Raw genomic sequence first — 12,932 nt, forward strand, 5'->3', positions numbered from 1 at the left:
CTAACCGAATCAAGTAGCGCGCACTTTCTCCATCTTTCTACCCCCGTGGTGGCGGCGATGTGCGCACACGCACGTATACACTCTCATCCTCTACGCTCTAAATGCCGCTGGCTAAACAAACTTACGCCCACGGCTTTACCGCTTAACGAGTTTAGTGATTTTCTAATTGGGTTAGCTGCCTCTTCTGTGTGTTTCCTATCTCGAGAGAGGCATAGAGAGAGAGAGAGAGAGAGAGGAATTGAGCACATTTTTTCTGCAAAAAATTGCGTTGTCCCAACATCATACATGACGCGAACAAATAGCAACGTTTTTCGCTCGAGATAACCTGATTAGTTAGTGGTTACGACGCAAGGTATTTCTTGACCGACCAGTTGAAAAATGCAATCCAACTACGAACAATCCACCGGTTGATTTCAATTGGATCAAAGTTAAATGAAACAAATTTTTTTAATTTAAAAATAGTGCATTATCGTGTACTGTTTTTGCTCATAAGTTGCGCAAATTGAAAGGGGGAAAGTGGTGCAGCTCCTCGATAAATATAAAATAAATTATATAAAATAAATGTAAAAATATTTAATTACGATGATTAATCAACAGAAATGACAACCGTTTAGCAAAAGAACAAAATTAATGTATTTAATAAAAGCTTCAATGGGTGATATCGTAATGAATAAATTACGATATAAACGGCGGTAATTAAAAATTTGTATATTATTGATTGGTATTTCATTTGTGTCGGAAGGCTGCGGCCCTCGTCGTCCCCCAGCCTGTAACGCCACGCCTTCGCACTCTCAATCGCGATGCATGGAAAAAATTGAAATTCTTTGTAAGACATGATTTGAATATCCAAAACGAAGAATTGGAGAATATAAATTTTATCGTCGACGAAATAGCAATAAAAATTTGCATTTCCTATCGAATAAAATATAATTGAAAGAAGGAAGACATTCCGCCATCCGGTAGTATTTTATAATTTTATTTGGCCGTGAAAAGCGGGGAAGGTACAAGGTGCCAGTTATACTTTAGCGTGGCGTGTGCGTCGGACTGTAATCCCTTTTTATGCGGTCGACGCCACCGCCAGCGCCGAAGAAAATCTTGGAAAGTTTCTCTTGGTGAACTCGCGCGACTGCGACTGCGAGCTCCTCGTAATTTCCAAGTTTTGCTCCGCCGCGGGGGAAAACAATTTTCTTAAATTTTAATTAGACTTGCCGGTCGCTTAAGTGCCAGCAAATAAGAGTATCCCAAATGTGTATCACGAGTCAAATAAATATCAGCCTTAAAGAAAAGACGACTAAGCGAGCTTCTCTTTTGCGCTGCTCGCATTTTTCTCTATTTTCAAAATAGATTTAAAGTATTACGCGAGAAACTGTTATTGACTCGTGGTCCTCGGCGGCTGCTAAGACGTTGCATAATATTATGCAAATATTATTCGAGTGTCGCTATCGAGAAAAAAGCGCGCGATCTCTTTTATCTGCGTTGACTGTGTACAAAGAGGAAAACTCGACGCACTTCATTTATAGGCAAAAGGGGACCGGCCGGCCGCTAGCTCACTCTTCTCGCACCAATATTGACCCAACACCCCGACCATGCCTGCGTGCAAGAGCCTTATTGAAAATGAGACTGTTATCTTAGGCTGTGTGCGAACGCGAGGAAGAAAAGCGCCTCACTGTTACTCTCCTTTACATCTTCTATCCACTTCCTTTTCATTGCGAGGCAGACTTGCATCGCTGCCTTTCATTTCGAATATTTTATCGGTTCGTCACACGAAAAACTCGTACTGTTGTACAACTCATCTGTCACGCGCATCTGCCTGTTTTCTTATCAGCGCTATTATTTTCCGGGCGTGCCCAGAGATCTTTTAATTATTATGCCCGTTTGTTTCCATGACGGCAGCTTTTTCCTTGCGGCCAAGTGACAAATGATGCCCGATGAATGCTACCTTGAAAACCTATTCAAAACGACTCAATGGCTATTTGGTCGTCGGAAACAATAAACCTACAGAGCTTTGTTTGTCGATAAAAACACACTTGCGGTCGTTTAGTTTCGTAAACAAACAAATGTGCAATGGTTAACATTTAAAAGATGCGCCATTCTTCTTTCTTGTTGATAAAAACTGCGCGATGAACGTAATGTCAGCGAGCCGATTATTTGGAATAAATTTTAACGAACAGCCTTAGCTCGACTGACACTGTGTGAATATAAATAAAGGGATACGAATGCAAATGTGTTTAGCGCTTGCAAAGGCTCATTGTTGCGGCTGTACGCGCGCATAGACGGGGTACGAAGGCTTTTTCGACGCATTATCATACGATGCTCTCCCACCGGCGATCTTTATCCCTAATTTCCCTTTCGAGCAAAAAGTCTAAGGGCTGTGCAGCTCGACAATGGCTTATGAATATCAGCATACTAACGCGTCTGACGATTCATCAGCGAGAAACGAACGCTGCGCAGTACATATTTTGTCGAAAGTCATAACTCGTGGAAATGTTGACGAACGATAGGGCTGCATTGGAATGCCATTGATCGCACGTGCCATTGTCAATCCGTGACCGCTGCCGACTATTCAAAGAAGTGAAATGATCAGGGGCTCGTTGCTATTCGGGATTCCGGTTTTACGACGCGGACCGTAGGCCGTAAAGTGGCCTCGCGTAGGCGTACAAAGCCGGAAAATGTCGCGCTCGCGCTTCCTTCGCCCACTCGCACTTCGCCGTCTTTGCACCCTCGGCTTCAACGAGCGAGCGAGCGAGCGAGCGTCGCGCCACCGATGCCGGAGCCACCTCTCGCGCGGACCGCAAATTAGCCAATCAACCGCTTGTCTTGGCTTGCTACCACACCGACGGCCTGTCAGACGATTGTTCATTGATTTTGCAAGCGCGAAAAAGTCATTCTCGCTTCGGTAGCGGTGGTAGCCGTTGAAAAGACCACTCGGTTGAAACGTAGCTATAGAAACTTGTATGCCAAACACAGAACCACGCGCGAGCGTTCGGCGCGGCAACAATGGGACATGGCGCGCCAAACAACCGCGACAGGTTGATCGGCGTAACGATCGCGTGCAAATCCAATGTATATGTGACGATGATGTGATGTATGTGGCAGGGAAGGGACGCCTTTACCCGGCCTACAGCCTGAGCGGTAGCGAGGGCGAGGAGGCGAGCGGCAACCACGGTGCACCACCACCGAGTCATCGCTCGGCACCAGGCCGCGGCTACTCCGGGCATCCTTACGGCTCGGGCACCCACAAGCAACGTTCGCACGGCTCGCAGCAGCAACAGCATCCGCTCTATCATGTGGCCGGCAGTGGCGCGGGACTCAGCGATACGCCCACCTCCGGCAACGCCAGCGACGAGACCCTCACCGACAGCGAACTGACCAACCTAGCCAGGGACTCCACTCTTCTCGTTCATAACGGTCAGTCAACCCATTTACCTCTACGCCTATTTCGTCGGCTTCGACTCAGTTGCAGATCCGTCTCGCGTGTGCTCGCGTATATTTCTGCAACGGTTCGACCAATCGACCAATTTCAAAAGTAGAGCAAATTCACGAGATTAGCCATCCAAACTCGGAACACCGTGTGCGTGTCACGGCACATAAGCGAGTCCATCAGCACTGCCTGCCAGGTTTTTGCGCCCACGTCTCATCGCTCAAACTTATTTGCGCAACGCGTGACTGACGCGCTACGGGAAAAGCACTTGACCCTCCCGGCAGACGACGACGACGACAAGATGGCGGCCACGCGCGACGTCGATAATAAACTCGCCACCCTTGAACGAGAAAGAGGCACGCGGGATTATCTATTTCTTCGGTTCGCACAGGCGGGGGAAAAAAAACAAAACCCCGCGAAAATCTTTTTACGGAGCGCGCGAAAAAATGATCTACCGTGTATATCCATCTACGCTCGTGTGATCGATGACTCAGAAGCCAGAGTCGCTCCGAGTTGACGTCTACATTTGCGCGGCAAATGGATATGGCGCGTATCTCCCGCGCGCGACTCCTAAGTCACTCTGATTCAGCCGAAATTACTGGCGTCGATTCAACCCATTTGTGTATTTTGCTCTGGTTCGCGCATTGTATAGTCGACATGATATTAATTCCACGTGCCAGATGAGTTTCGTCGGTTTTCTACGTATAAGTGCGCGAACGAAAGTCATGATTTGTAAGAGGTTCGTGTTGTCATAGATAGCCGAGGGCTGAAATGATGTATGATTTATTTGATGCTTTATTTCAGCCGAAACGGTTGCCCTTTTTCGGTTTTACGTAGGAAACGAAGAGAAGGCAAGAAGCCATCCGCTGTCTGACCGGGCGTAAAGCAGCGTTCAAATCTATGAGTAATCTGGTCGAATATTATATTTATTGGTGCTGCGACGATTGCTGGAGGGGAAAAAGTTTGTCTTCCATTCTGACGAATAGGTTGATAGATTGCAGTCGGCAAGACTTGTTACGAGAGAGAAACTTGTCCAGGCTGCAGAATAAATCTATGAATATTAAAGTTCCGCCAGCTGAGCGTGCAGGAAAGGGCGAGGAGGCGAGAAGGCGAGAAGGCGAGAAGGCGAGAAGGCGAGAAAGGAACGAGGGAAGAAGGGCTGGCGGTGCGAAGTGCAGCTAAAAGCAAAAAGCAAAATCCTCGTGGCATATCGAGCAAGGCGAAGAAGAAAGTGCGCGATGCATTAAAGCACGAAACTCGCGGAGCAGGCAGGCGGCAAGACTTGCGGGTGGGAGGCCGTTAAACTAAAGGCGAAACAGCCGTTAAATTTATACCGCGCTTCATCACGTCCGGCGCGCGTGAAGGCAACTCGCCACACCGGCAGCCCTCAACACTCGAGCAACCGAGCAACCGAGCAACCGAGCAACTTGCAAGTCCTGCTCGGCAATAAAATTCATATCCCCGCGAGCAAAAAACGCTCCGTGTATATGCCTAGGTGCGGGCCGTGGCGGGGGCGCGAGCGAGACAAGAAAGTTCGCCGCCCGAATTAATTACGCGCCGCTTGCGTGTGTAGCTCGGCGCTCGAGTGCTGACTCGGCGTCGCCTTCTTCGGCGATACGTCATCCCCGCCGCGCCGCCCAACTGACAAGTCGGCTTTTGCATTCGCAAGGTCTGCTCCAGGCTCCTCTCCCCTTGGTCGTCGTCATTTTAATTGACCGAACGAAAATATTGACGCACATCGGCAATCGTACTGTTAACCTGAAAAGCGGCGCGCCGACGATTACTTGCACGTGACGTTGCGCATACGTAGGTGAAAAGCCGAGCTGGCAACCGACCTAGTCTCGGCTGTGCGCGAGCTCATTTTCGAGCAAACAGAACGAACGGCATCAACGAATTCGTCGCGTACGCGTGCGAGGTACACGTGTAACGGGCAATTGGGCGAGAGAGCGAATCAGCATGACAGGGCGCATTAGACTGGCGCGCGTAATAAGGGCGCCTCTTCGATCATTCGCCTACATGATGGAGCGAGAGTCTCTCTCGTGCCAGTGGCACACATTAGCATTAGCATTGATATCTCTCAACGCGCACGTACGTGTGTGCATGCACTAGCGAGTTGTGGGAAAGCACGCTAAGCGTGCCGAATTTTCTTCTCCCGCTGCCGGAAATATGATGGAGGAGCTTACGAATGTGATGGGGCCGTGATCGCCTATCCGTGTACTCCGGTCATGGTTTAGCCATGACGCGCGGTGAAGAACACGCGCTTCCGGACCCGATAATGCCGATAATAATAATAATTTTTATTCGGCCATTGTGCGTGTATCCTCCTTTTGCGCGGGCTTCATTTGGAGTTTGCCTCGCATCGACTTTCCGAACACTCGGGAAACGAGAAATATTCCGGTGAAATATCACGTCTACGAGCAGTCCGAGAAGCTAGTCAGCGTCATTGATTACACGTCAATCGGGAGACAGAAAAACAGAAAAAGGGTAGGTTTTCTTCGGCGCTATCCTCGCGCCCACCTGCCGTCAGTCATTTGGATATTCGTGCTTAATCGTCCTAATAGACAAGAGACGCCCAGCTGACGTGTCAGGTGCAGCGGCAACGTGACCTGGATCTAACGAAAAATCGAGGCTAATAGGAAACTCGGGATCGAGTGGATCGAGTCAACGGCAGATGTATATGTATAACCCCTTTGTTGTCGCGTGCTGTTGAGTGTGGATGTGACGGAGCGTAGAGCGCAGGTGAATTTTCGATTAGCGAACAAATGGATGAAAATACGAAGGGAGCCTTCGTCAAGAGAACAGTCTATATACGCGACGGGCGACGTCGATGGGTTAGCGTATTTAATTAAACTGTTACTCCGCGCATTGATTGCTAAACTTTGCCAACGAGCTGAGCGAGAGGCAAAGGATGCGCGCAAGATTATCCAAGTTCTCGCAGAGCAAGCCTCCTCTCCCCCTCTCTGATACGTGCGTCCCAGCCGTCTAGCAGCTGACTAACCAACCCAATCTACCTACCAGCCAATCTCTTCTCTTCCGCTCGCTCCTCGCTGCAGCTCCGGTATCTCTATGTATTTACGACAACTTGCTATTGCTCCCAATAACAATCCTACTTCCATAACGTGATTCTTTGCATCGTTCGAACCAAACTTCAACGTCCTCGGGTATTATAGGTATTATCTTTGCCGCGCGAGAAATTAGGAAAAGAAAAAACAAGTAGCGGAAATAGGAGACACATCGAAACGATATCTCTCGGGAAGGAAGGAAGGAAGAGACGTCGATTTCTCAAGGCGCTGAAATTTCCTTCGAGCGAATATTCGTGAAGGAGCAAGGGTGCAAGCAGACTCTCGCGCGCTCTTCTCTCTCTCATCTCGTGACATATTCACGCGGTCTAAACTGACGTATTTCCGAAAATCCGCGACTATGCCGAGAATCGAATAGCACTGCTCCTTTTCTTTAGCCCTCTTCAGAGCAGACTCGCAGAGCTGGAGGCCTTTCGCTGATGTTGCTTTTCGTTTTTCCGCTTTGCATTTTTTCCTCCGCGCCCGTCGTAGCATTTTCTTGACTTGTCCCATGGATGCCCGCGAGACACGACGAGTTTTCTTGATTAAAAATGACGCACGAGGGCTTAAAACAGTCGGCGCGATGCAATTGCAAAATTATCAATCTTTCTGTCTCACTGTTCGTATATTCAATAATTTCCATATAGACGAACGTGTAGGATACATCCGGCAGTTTATCCAAGCCGCGCAGCTTACGTATAGCGAGCCTCGTACCGTACCTGTGTGTATTGTGTGTGCGTGCGTGTGTCGATATCGGGCGGCAGTTTCATTTAAGTTAGAAATTGCTTCTTCCGTACTGCGACGATGGGCTGCAAATTGGGCGCAAAACACCTCGACGACCAGAGACAGGCGTGGGCCGCACACCTATTCACCTTTCCTCCTGTCTCTGTAGGTAACCTTTGCGTAATTCAGCTTTGTTTATCCAAGGACTCCAGAGCGAAGGTTAGATAAGAGAGTTAGCTACCTCGGTGTTGGTCGAGGACAACCCAAAGAAGAAAGCAGCTATATCGGCTATCCTCGGGCCATTCTCTTCACCGATAATGCGTTTCCTACATTCATGGATTAACTTGACCTGCGTTCGTTGATTTCGTCCAATTTTCAGGTTTAGCTTCGTGGTCCATAGATAAAGTGGCATGGACGCAGTATAGATGGAAGCCACTAAAGGTGAAAGTTGTGTGGAGCCTGCACACGCTTACCGAAGGCGATATGGTTTGTGCGAATTGAATTCGAGTGCAACAACTGTTTTCATTGTCCGTTCCACGGAAGCGCCCAACGAGAAATTCCCGGCGAAGAGTCGTCGTCGACGTGGTCGCGGCCGTCGTTGCGAAATCAAAATCTGGCCTTTGAGTCAAAGTCCTTGCTGCGGCTCTCGACTACACAAATGATTAAGCTCGAGAGTGGCGGCAGAGCAAAGCAGCAGAGAAAGAATAGCACGAAGCAAGAGAGAAAAACGAGAACGTCCGAGTGGTGGTCGCCGCGTGGAGAAAAGTCACAAAGGAGGACAAGTGGCCACGTCAAAGCAGAGCACAACGATTGAAATTGTTTTCTCGTGGCTGGAGGAGCCGCCGGCCTCGGCGCCAACGCATCTCGGCACAAATTGCATTCCGCTCTCTTTTTGAGGTTTTAGCTAAGTCGTCGCGTCGTCATCGCGCCAGCAGCGCCGGAGTTTACATTCCAGCTTTAGCAGCTCGCAGTCAAAGATAAAGGACTATCCGTCGAGGAAGGAAAAGGAAAAGAGGCAGAGAGAGAGGGTAGTTTGACGCAATTAAAGGCCATGCGATCGCGTAATCTCTTTGTCCGCTGCGGTCATCGGCCGCTGGCAGCCAGCAGCAGTAGTAGCTCGTTTACCCGAGACAAGATTTAAGAGCGCCGCGTCGAAATGTCAAGGCTGTCTATCTTGCCTCTCTCCCTCCGTAGGGAAATCAATGAAAATCCAGAGCTTCTCTCTCTCTCTCTCTCTCTCTCTATCCTCGAGGCTATTACGCTTAGCTCGCTAGCGCTGCTGCAAGGAAATTGCGAACCGAGAGGAATTGTCTGCTGTCTTTTGACAATCGTTATGGGCTGTCGGCGAAGAGCACGGAGAACACTAAATTACCGCCGAGAGCGAGCTAGCGGTAGTGTTAGACCTCTGATTGCCATTGGCCTCGCGCTCGCCGCACAGACAATGGAATTGCAGCCGCTACTTTTGCCACCGAGTCATTCTGATTCATTCGCGGACAAAGGTTAAATATGGCTTGATGGCTTGAGCCGCAGCTCATGCCCGCTCTGCCTCGATCGATCAATCGGCCACCTGATTGTCTCTGGCACTCGGATTCTCTCGACGCACGCGATTTCGCTTGACGATTGCGCGAGGCGAGTCGTCTCGTTGTAACAGCACAGCAGCCTCTGCCGTCGCATCGCCGGTAAATTCTGGAAAAAGTAGTCGAAACGAGACGCATGGCCAAAGGAGAAAAAGGAGCGTATGCTACAACGGCGCCAGCGAAATAGATCGGAGAGGGCCTTAGCGGGGGGCTAAATTCTATTTGACGAGTAAAAGAGAAGGAGCTCGCTCGTCTTCGACAAAAGCATGGAAATGAGCTACGTTCGCTCAATCTAATTCGTAAACAAGCTCCTGAAGGATCAAAAAAAGACGAAAAAAACGAAAGAAGAAAGAAAGACCCGCTCTCCCCATTGCCCATTGCCAGATATTTTCCCTTCTCCAGGCATCCAAATCAGCCGTGCGCGAATGAACTCTCTCGCGTGCCGAGAGCGCGACCAAAAGAAGAAAGAAACGCGAGTTTTTGCGAGCTTTTGCGAGCTTTTGCGAGCTTTTGCGAGCTTTTGCGAGCTTTTGCGAGCTTTCGCGAGCTTTTGCGAGCTTTTGCGAGTTTTTACGGCATGCCTGGCTAAATGGCTAAACATCCGACCGATGGAAATTAAAGCGGCATATCGCTTGTTTTTCCGTTGATAGCAGCCTCAGTGACAACATCTATCGGCCGTATCAAGCTGGAACCAAGCCTCTCGATTATTGCGCATCGACAACGAGGCAGAGAGAGGAAGAAACTTGCGTGGACTTATCGAAGAGGCGAATTATTTACTGGGATCCAGTGGGCTCTGCTCGGTATCGCCGGTATCAATCGGAAAACTTTCCACGAGCTCCTCGTGGCGGAGGCACTTATTTATATAATGCACTTCGGATGAGCAAAGTCATTGGGCGGACGTGGCGTTATCGTCGCCAATTGCAACCAGACTGCGACATGAATTTTATCTCGGCCCACGACGACGATTCGAATTTACCGCTGTAACTTTTGCGCACCGCCATCAAATCAATCGGATCTGCCTGCTTTGAGATTCGAGGCGCGTACTTCTCGCGACGGAATCGGAGTTGGACTGCAATTGAAAGAGTGCAGCGCGCGAAATCTTTGGCAAAGCTGAAGCCTCGCGCGAGCGAATCGAAACAAGTACAGCCAGGCAGTTTGACTGGCTGCGGAGTAATGCCTAGACGGTCCCTTGGCCCCCAAATCCGAAACGAGGCGACACAAAAGGGCGTAAGCGAGAAACAAGCATCCCCGGGCTCTGCCTCGCGCCTATTTTCCCGCGCAGCGCGCGCCTTGATTAAAACCAAAGGGCTTCGCCTGGTCGCCTTTCTTTATTATTCACAGGAGAGGGCGCCTTAATTATTGAAAGTTTTCGGGGTTGAAAGATGGTGGCAGGGCGCCTCAGCGACTACTACTTGTTTAATTGCGGCAAACTTTGCGTGACGTTTCAAGCCCCGCACTGCGTTATTAGACAAGTTTTTATTGCGGTTACTCATTCGTAAGTTTATTAATTATTCCGCAGTAGATTAGCTGAAACCACTTGTTCACCGCTATCCCCGTTTCCGTTGTCGCTGTTCGAATATTTTCATCGCTACTTTCGCAGCGCAAACTCAATAAACCGGAGAATCGAGAGCTCCAACGGCAGCTGCAGCAGCAGCGCATGCATCTCCGGTCGAAACAAAAGCCGCAGCTTCCACTTTGGTCCGGCGGCCAGCCAGCGAGAGGCAGAGAGAACGAAAGCGAGGGTTCTGCAACGACAAGAAATGTTATGAATCCCTCGTATACGGCGGAGAGCAGCCTGGGGCGCAAAGCGACGAAAACAACGAGAGCGCGGGAGCAGCTTCAAAGCGAAGTATATCGTCGCTTGCCCACGGCGACGGTAATTCGGACGGCCCAATTCTTTCCGCGATAACTCACGTCGCCCAAACACACAGAGCAGAGCGAGCGATCGCCCGGCCAATTATTAGCGGGCGATGTCCTCTTTCCTCTCGCGCACGCCCACACACGCAAACGTTTAGCCTACGTGCGCGCAAACCCCTCTCGGCTCAGATCGCTATCGGCACACAGAGAAGGAGCAAGCTGCTAATGAATCACTTGCTCGAAAGACCCATAGAAGCGCAACGATCCAGTACAATGCTTTTTTGTTGCCGCCGCCGCTCCTCCTCCTCCTCCTCCTCCTCCTCCGCCTCCTCGTCCTCATCCGCGTCCTCATCTTCCTCCTCGAGGGTGGACATGCGCTCGAGTCTTTGCACCGACGTCTTTTACTTTAATTATCTCAATCGAGCTGTGGCGCTTTGATCCAATGATTTTATTGCGCGTCTTCGATTGCCACCTTCTCTCTTGTTGTTGCAGCTGAGTTTTCAAGTTTGTACACTGCTCATTCGTCGGAACATCATTATCGTTGGATTATTCCGAATCTCCGAAACTCACAAATTTGTCAGAGTCAAGGTGAGCTCCTGGAAAACCAGTAATTCCACATCGCAAATCTGCCGCGAAAAGAAGAATTAACTGCCGAAAGGAAGCCGATTAAGCGTATGGAGGTCTAAATGAAGATCCCCAAAGCAAGCAAGCAGGGTCCAGCTGGCGAACGCCGGTTAGTAAAGGCCTCGTGCGCGTAGTGTAGAAACGAAGAAAAGAACACGTCGCAAAGCCTCTTGCGCAACAAGTCGCATCCTCGGAGCGCTTTTCTGCGATCACCTGTATAATAGCAACAGCACAGAGCGCACGATAGAGCGAGAGAGAGAGGGAAAGAGAGAGAGAGAGAGAGAGAGAGAGAGCGCTTAGCCCGGCCATAAATTAGACTTAGCTGGGTGGGCTCGCGAGCGCGATCGACACTCCCACGCGAACTACTCTCTCTCAAAAAATTGATTAATCCTTTGGTTTGCTGCGCGCAAGCCCCCGGGAAGCCTGGAATTTATGCTCCGACCGTAATTGCCTTCGATCCGCTGAATGAATTTCGGACGCGCCCGTAGACCGATATTCAATTCCATTTTGCCGACTCTCGCGCGCGCATCAGGTCCGACTGATGATCTGCTTCTGCTCTTTCGTCGTGGCCAAACCTTCCTCTCTGGACGCCTAACATTCTGCACGCTGTTACGATACGGGCTCCGATGGCGCACTAGAGCCCAGCAGTTTGTCCAAATCTCAAGTGTCGGCTTTCGATAGCTATTTCAATTGAATTGCACGAATAACTGCAACTACGCCATCGTCTGCCACTGAGTTTGCACGTGGCATCATATAGATCCGGATTTCACAAATAAAAAAACCAACCGGCAAATTTCGAATCATGACGGCAGTTAAATATATAATGCGTCTGTCCATCTCAGTCAAGCAGCACTGGTGATCGTGGTCACGTAAAGAATGGTGTAATTGAAAAAGCCCGAGCGCGAGCGCGCAATGACATTTGGAAAAAGGCGCGTGGGTTGTCGGTGGAAAGAGCGACAGCAGCAGCAGCAGCAACAACGCGAACCGCGGCACGAGAAGGAGGAGGAGGAGGAGGAGCAGGAGGAGCTGGAGGGTTGCTCTGTTTGGCGCAGATCACGGCTAGATAAACGGCACTTTAAACCGGGCGAAGAAGTCGCGGCGTCTGAGAGACGTTAATTGGACTGCCGATGCCCTCGTTACGTGTCCTCTCTGTCTCACTCTCCATAGATCTCGCGGTGGGCTAATTAAACGCCGGCCTACCTCCCCATTAGTTCCCTCAGTGCACCGCAGGGTGCAAGCCCCGTGCACCGGCGTTTTCTCTCTCATAACCTCTCCTTCCTTCCTTTCCAAGGAGGTTCACAGCCGCCTATTTGGCTTTCTTCGCTTGGACGTACATAACGGTGCCCGCGATTTATCGCTTCGTGCGCGGCTCGATGCTCGGATTGATAAGATTGCGCACTGATTATTCCGAGATTGAAAGACAATGAAACGGTATCGTCCCTTTGAGCTGCTGATCTAAGCATGGCGTTCTTTCCTCTTGACATTTTCTCTTGAATACGTGCAGGCTCGCTTACTTTTGGAGCTACCAACGTACTTTGAAAGCTCTATTAAGTACGAATAAACGAACGACATTCTTTACGGTCGATGATATTTCCGTATTTCCTTATAATTGCTGCAATCATATGTAAGGTGCGGCCCTTTTACGCGACAATAAATAAGTAATCAGTCGTT

General features: G+C 49.7%; 1 protein-coding gene across 5 annotated transcripts in view; it reads left to right on the top strand.

Moving 5' to 3' along the window:
* LOC131671243 (teneurin-m) overlaps positions 1–12,932 on the top strand; it is a 336,250-nt gene that overhangs the window by 189,933 nt on the left and 133,385 nt on the right. For 4 of the 5 annotated variants that reach the window (XM_058947513.1, XM_058947515.1, XM_058947514.1 and 1 more), the window contains exon 3: positions 3,097–3,408. The exons of the other annotated variant lie outside the window; for it this stretch is intronic. In XM_058947513.1, coding sequence (XP_058803496.1) covers positions 3,097–3,408 — 312 coding nt within the window. The remainder of the gene's footprint in view (positions 1–3,096; positions 3,409–12,932) is intronic. 5 annotated transcript variants of the gene reach the window in all.

This window comes from Phymastichus coffea, unplaced genomic scaffold (assembly GCF_024137745.1).
Source record: "Phymastichus coffea isolate CEN01 unplaced genomic scaffold, Cenicafe_Pcof_1.1 PCOF00122, whole genome shotgun sequence".
Taxonomy (NCBI): domain Eukaryota; kingdom Metazoa; phylum Arthropoda; class Insecta; order Hymenoptera; family Eulophidae; genus Phymastichus; species Phymastichus coffea.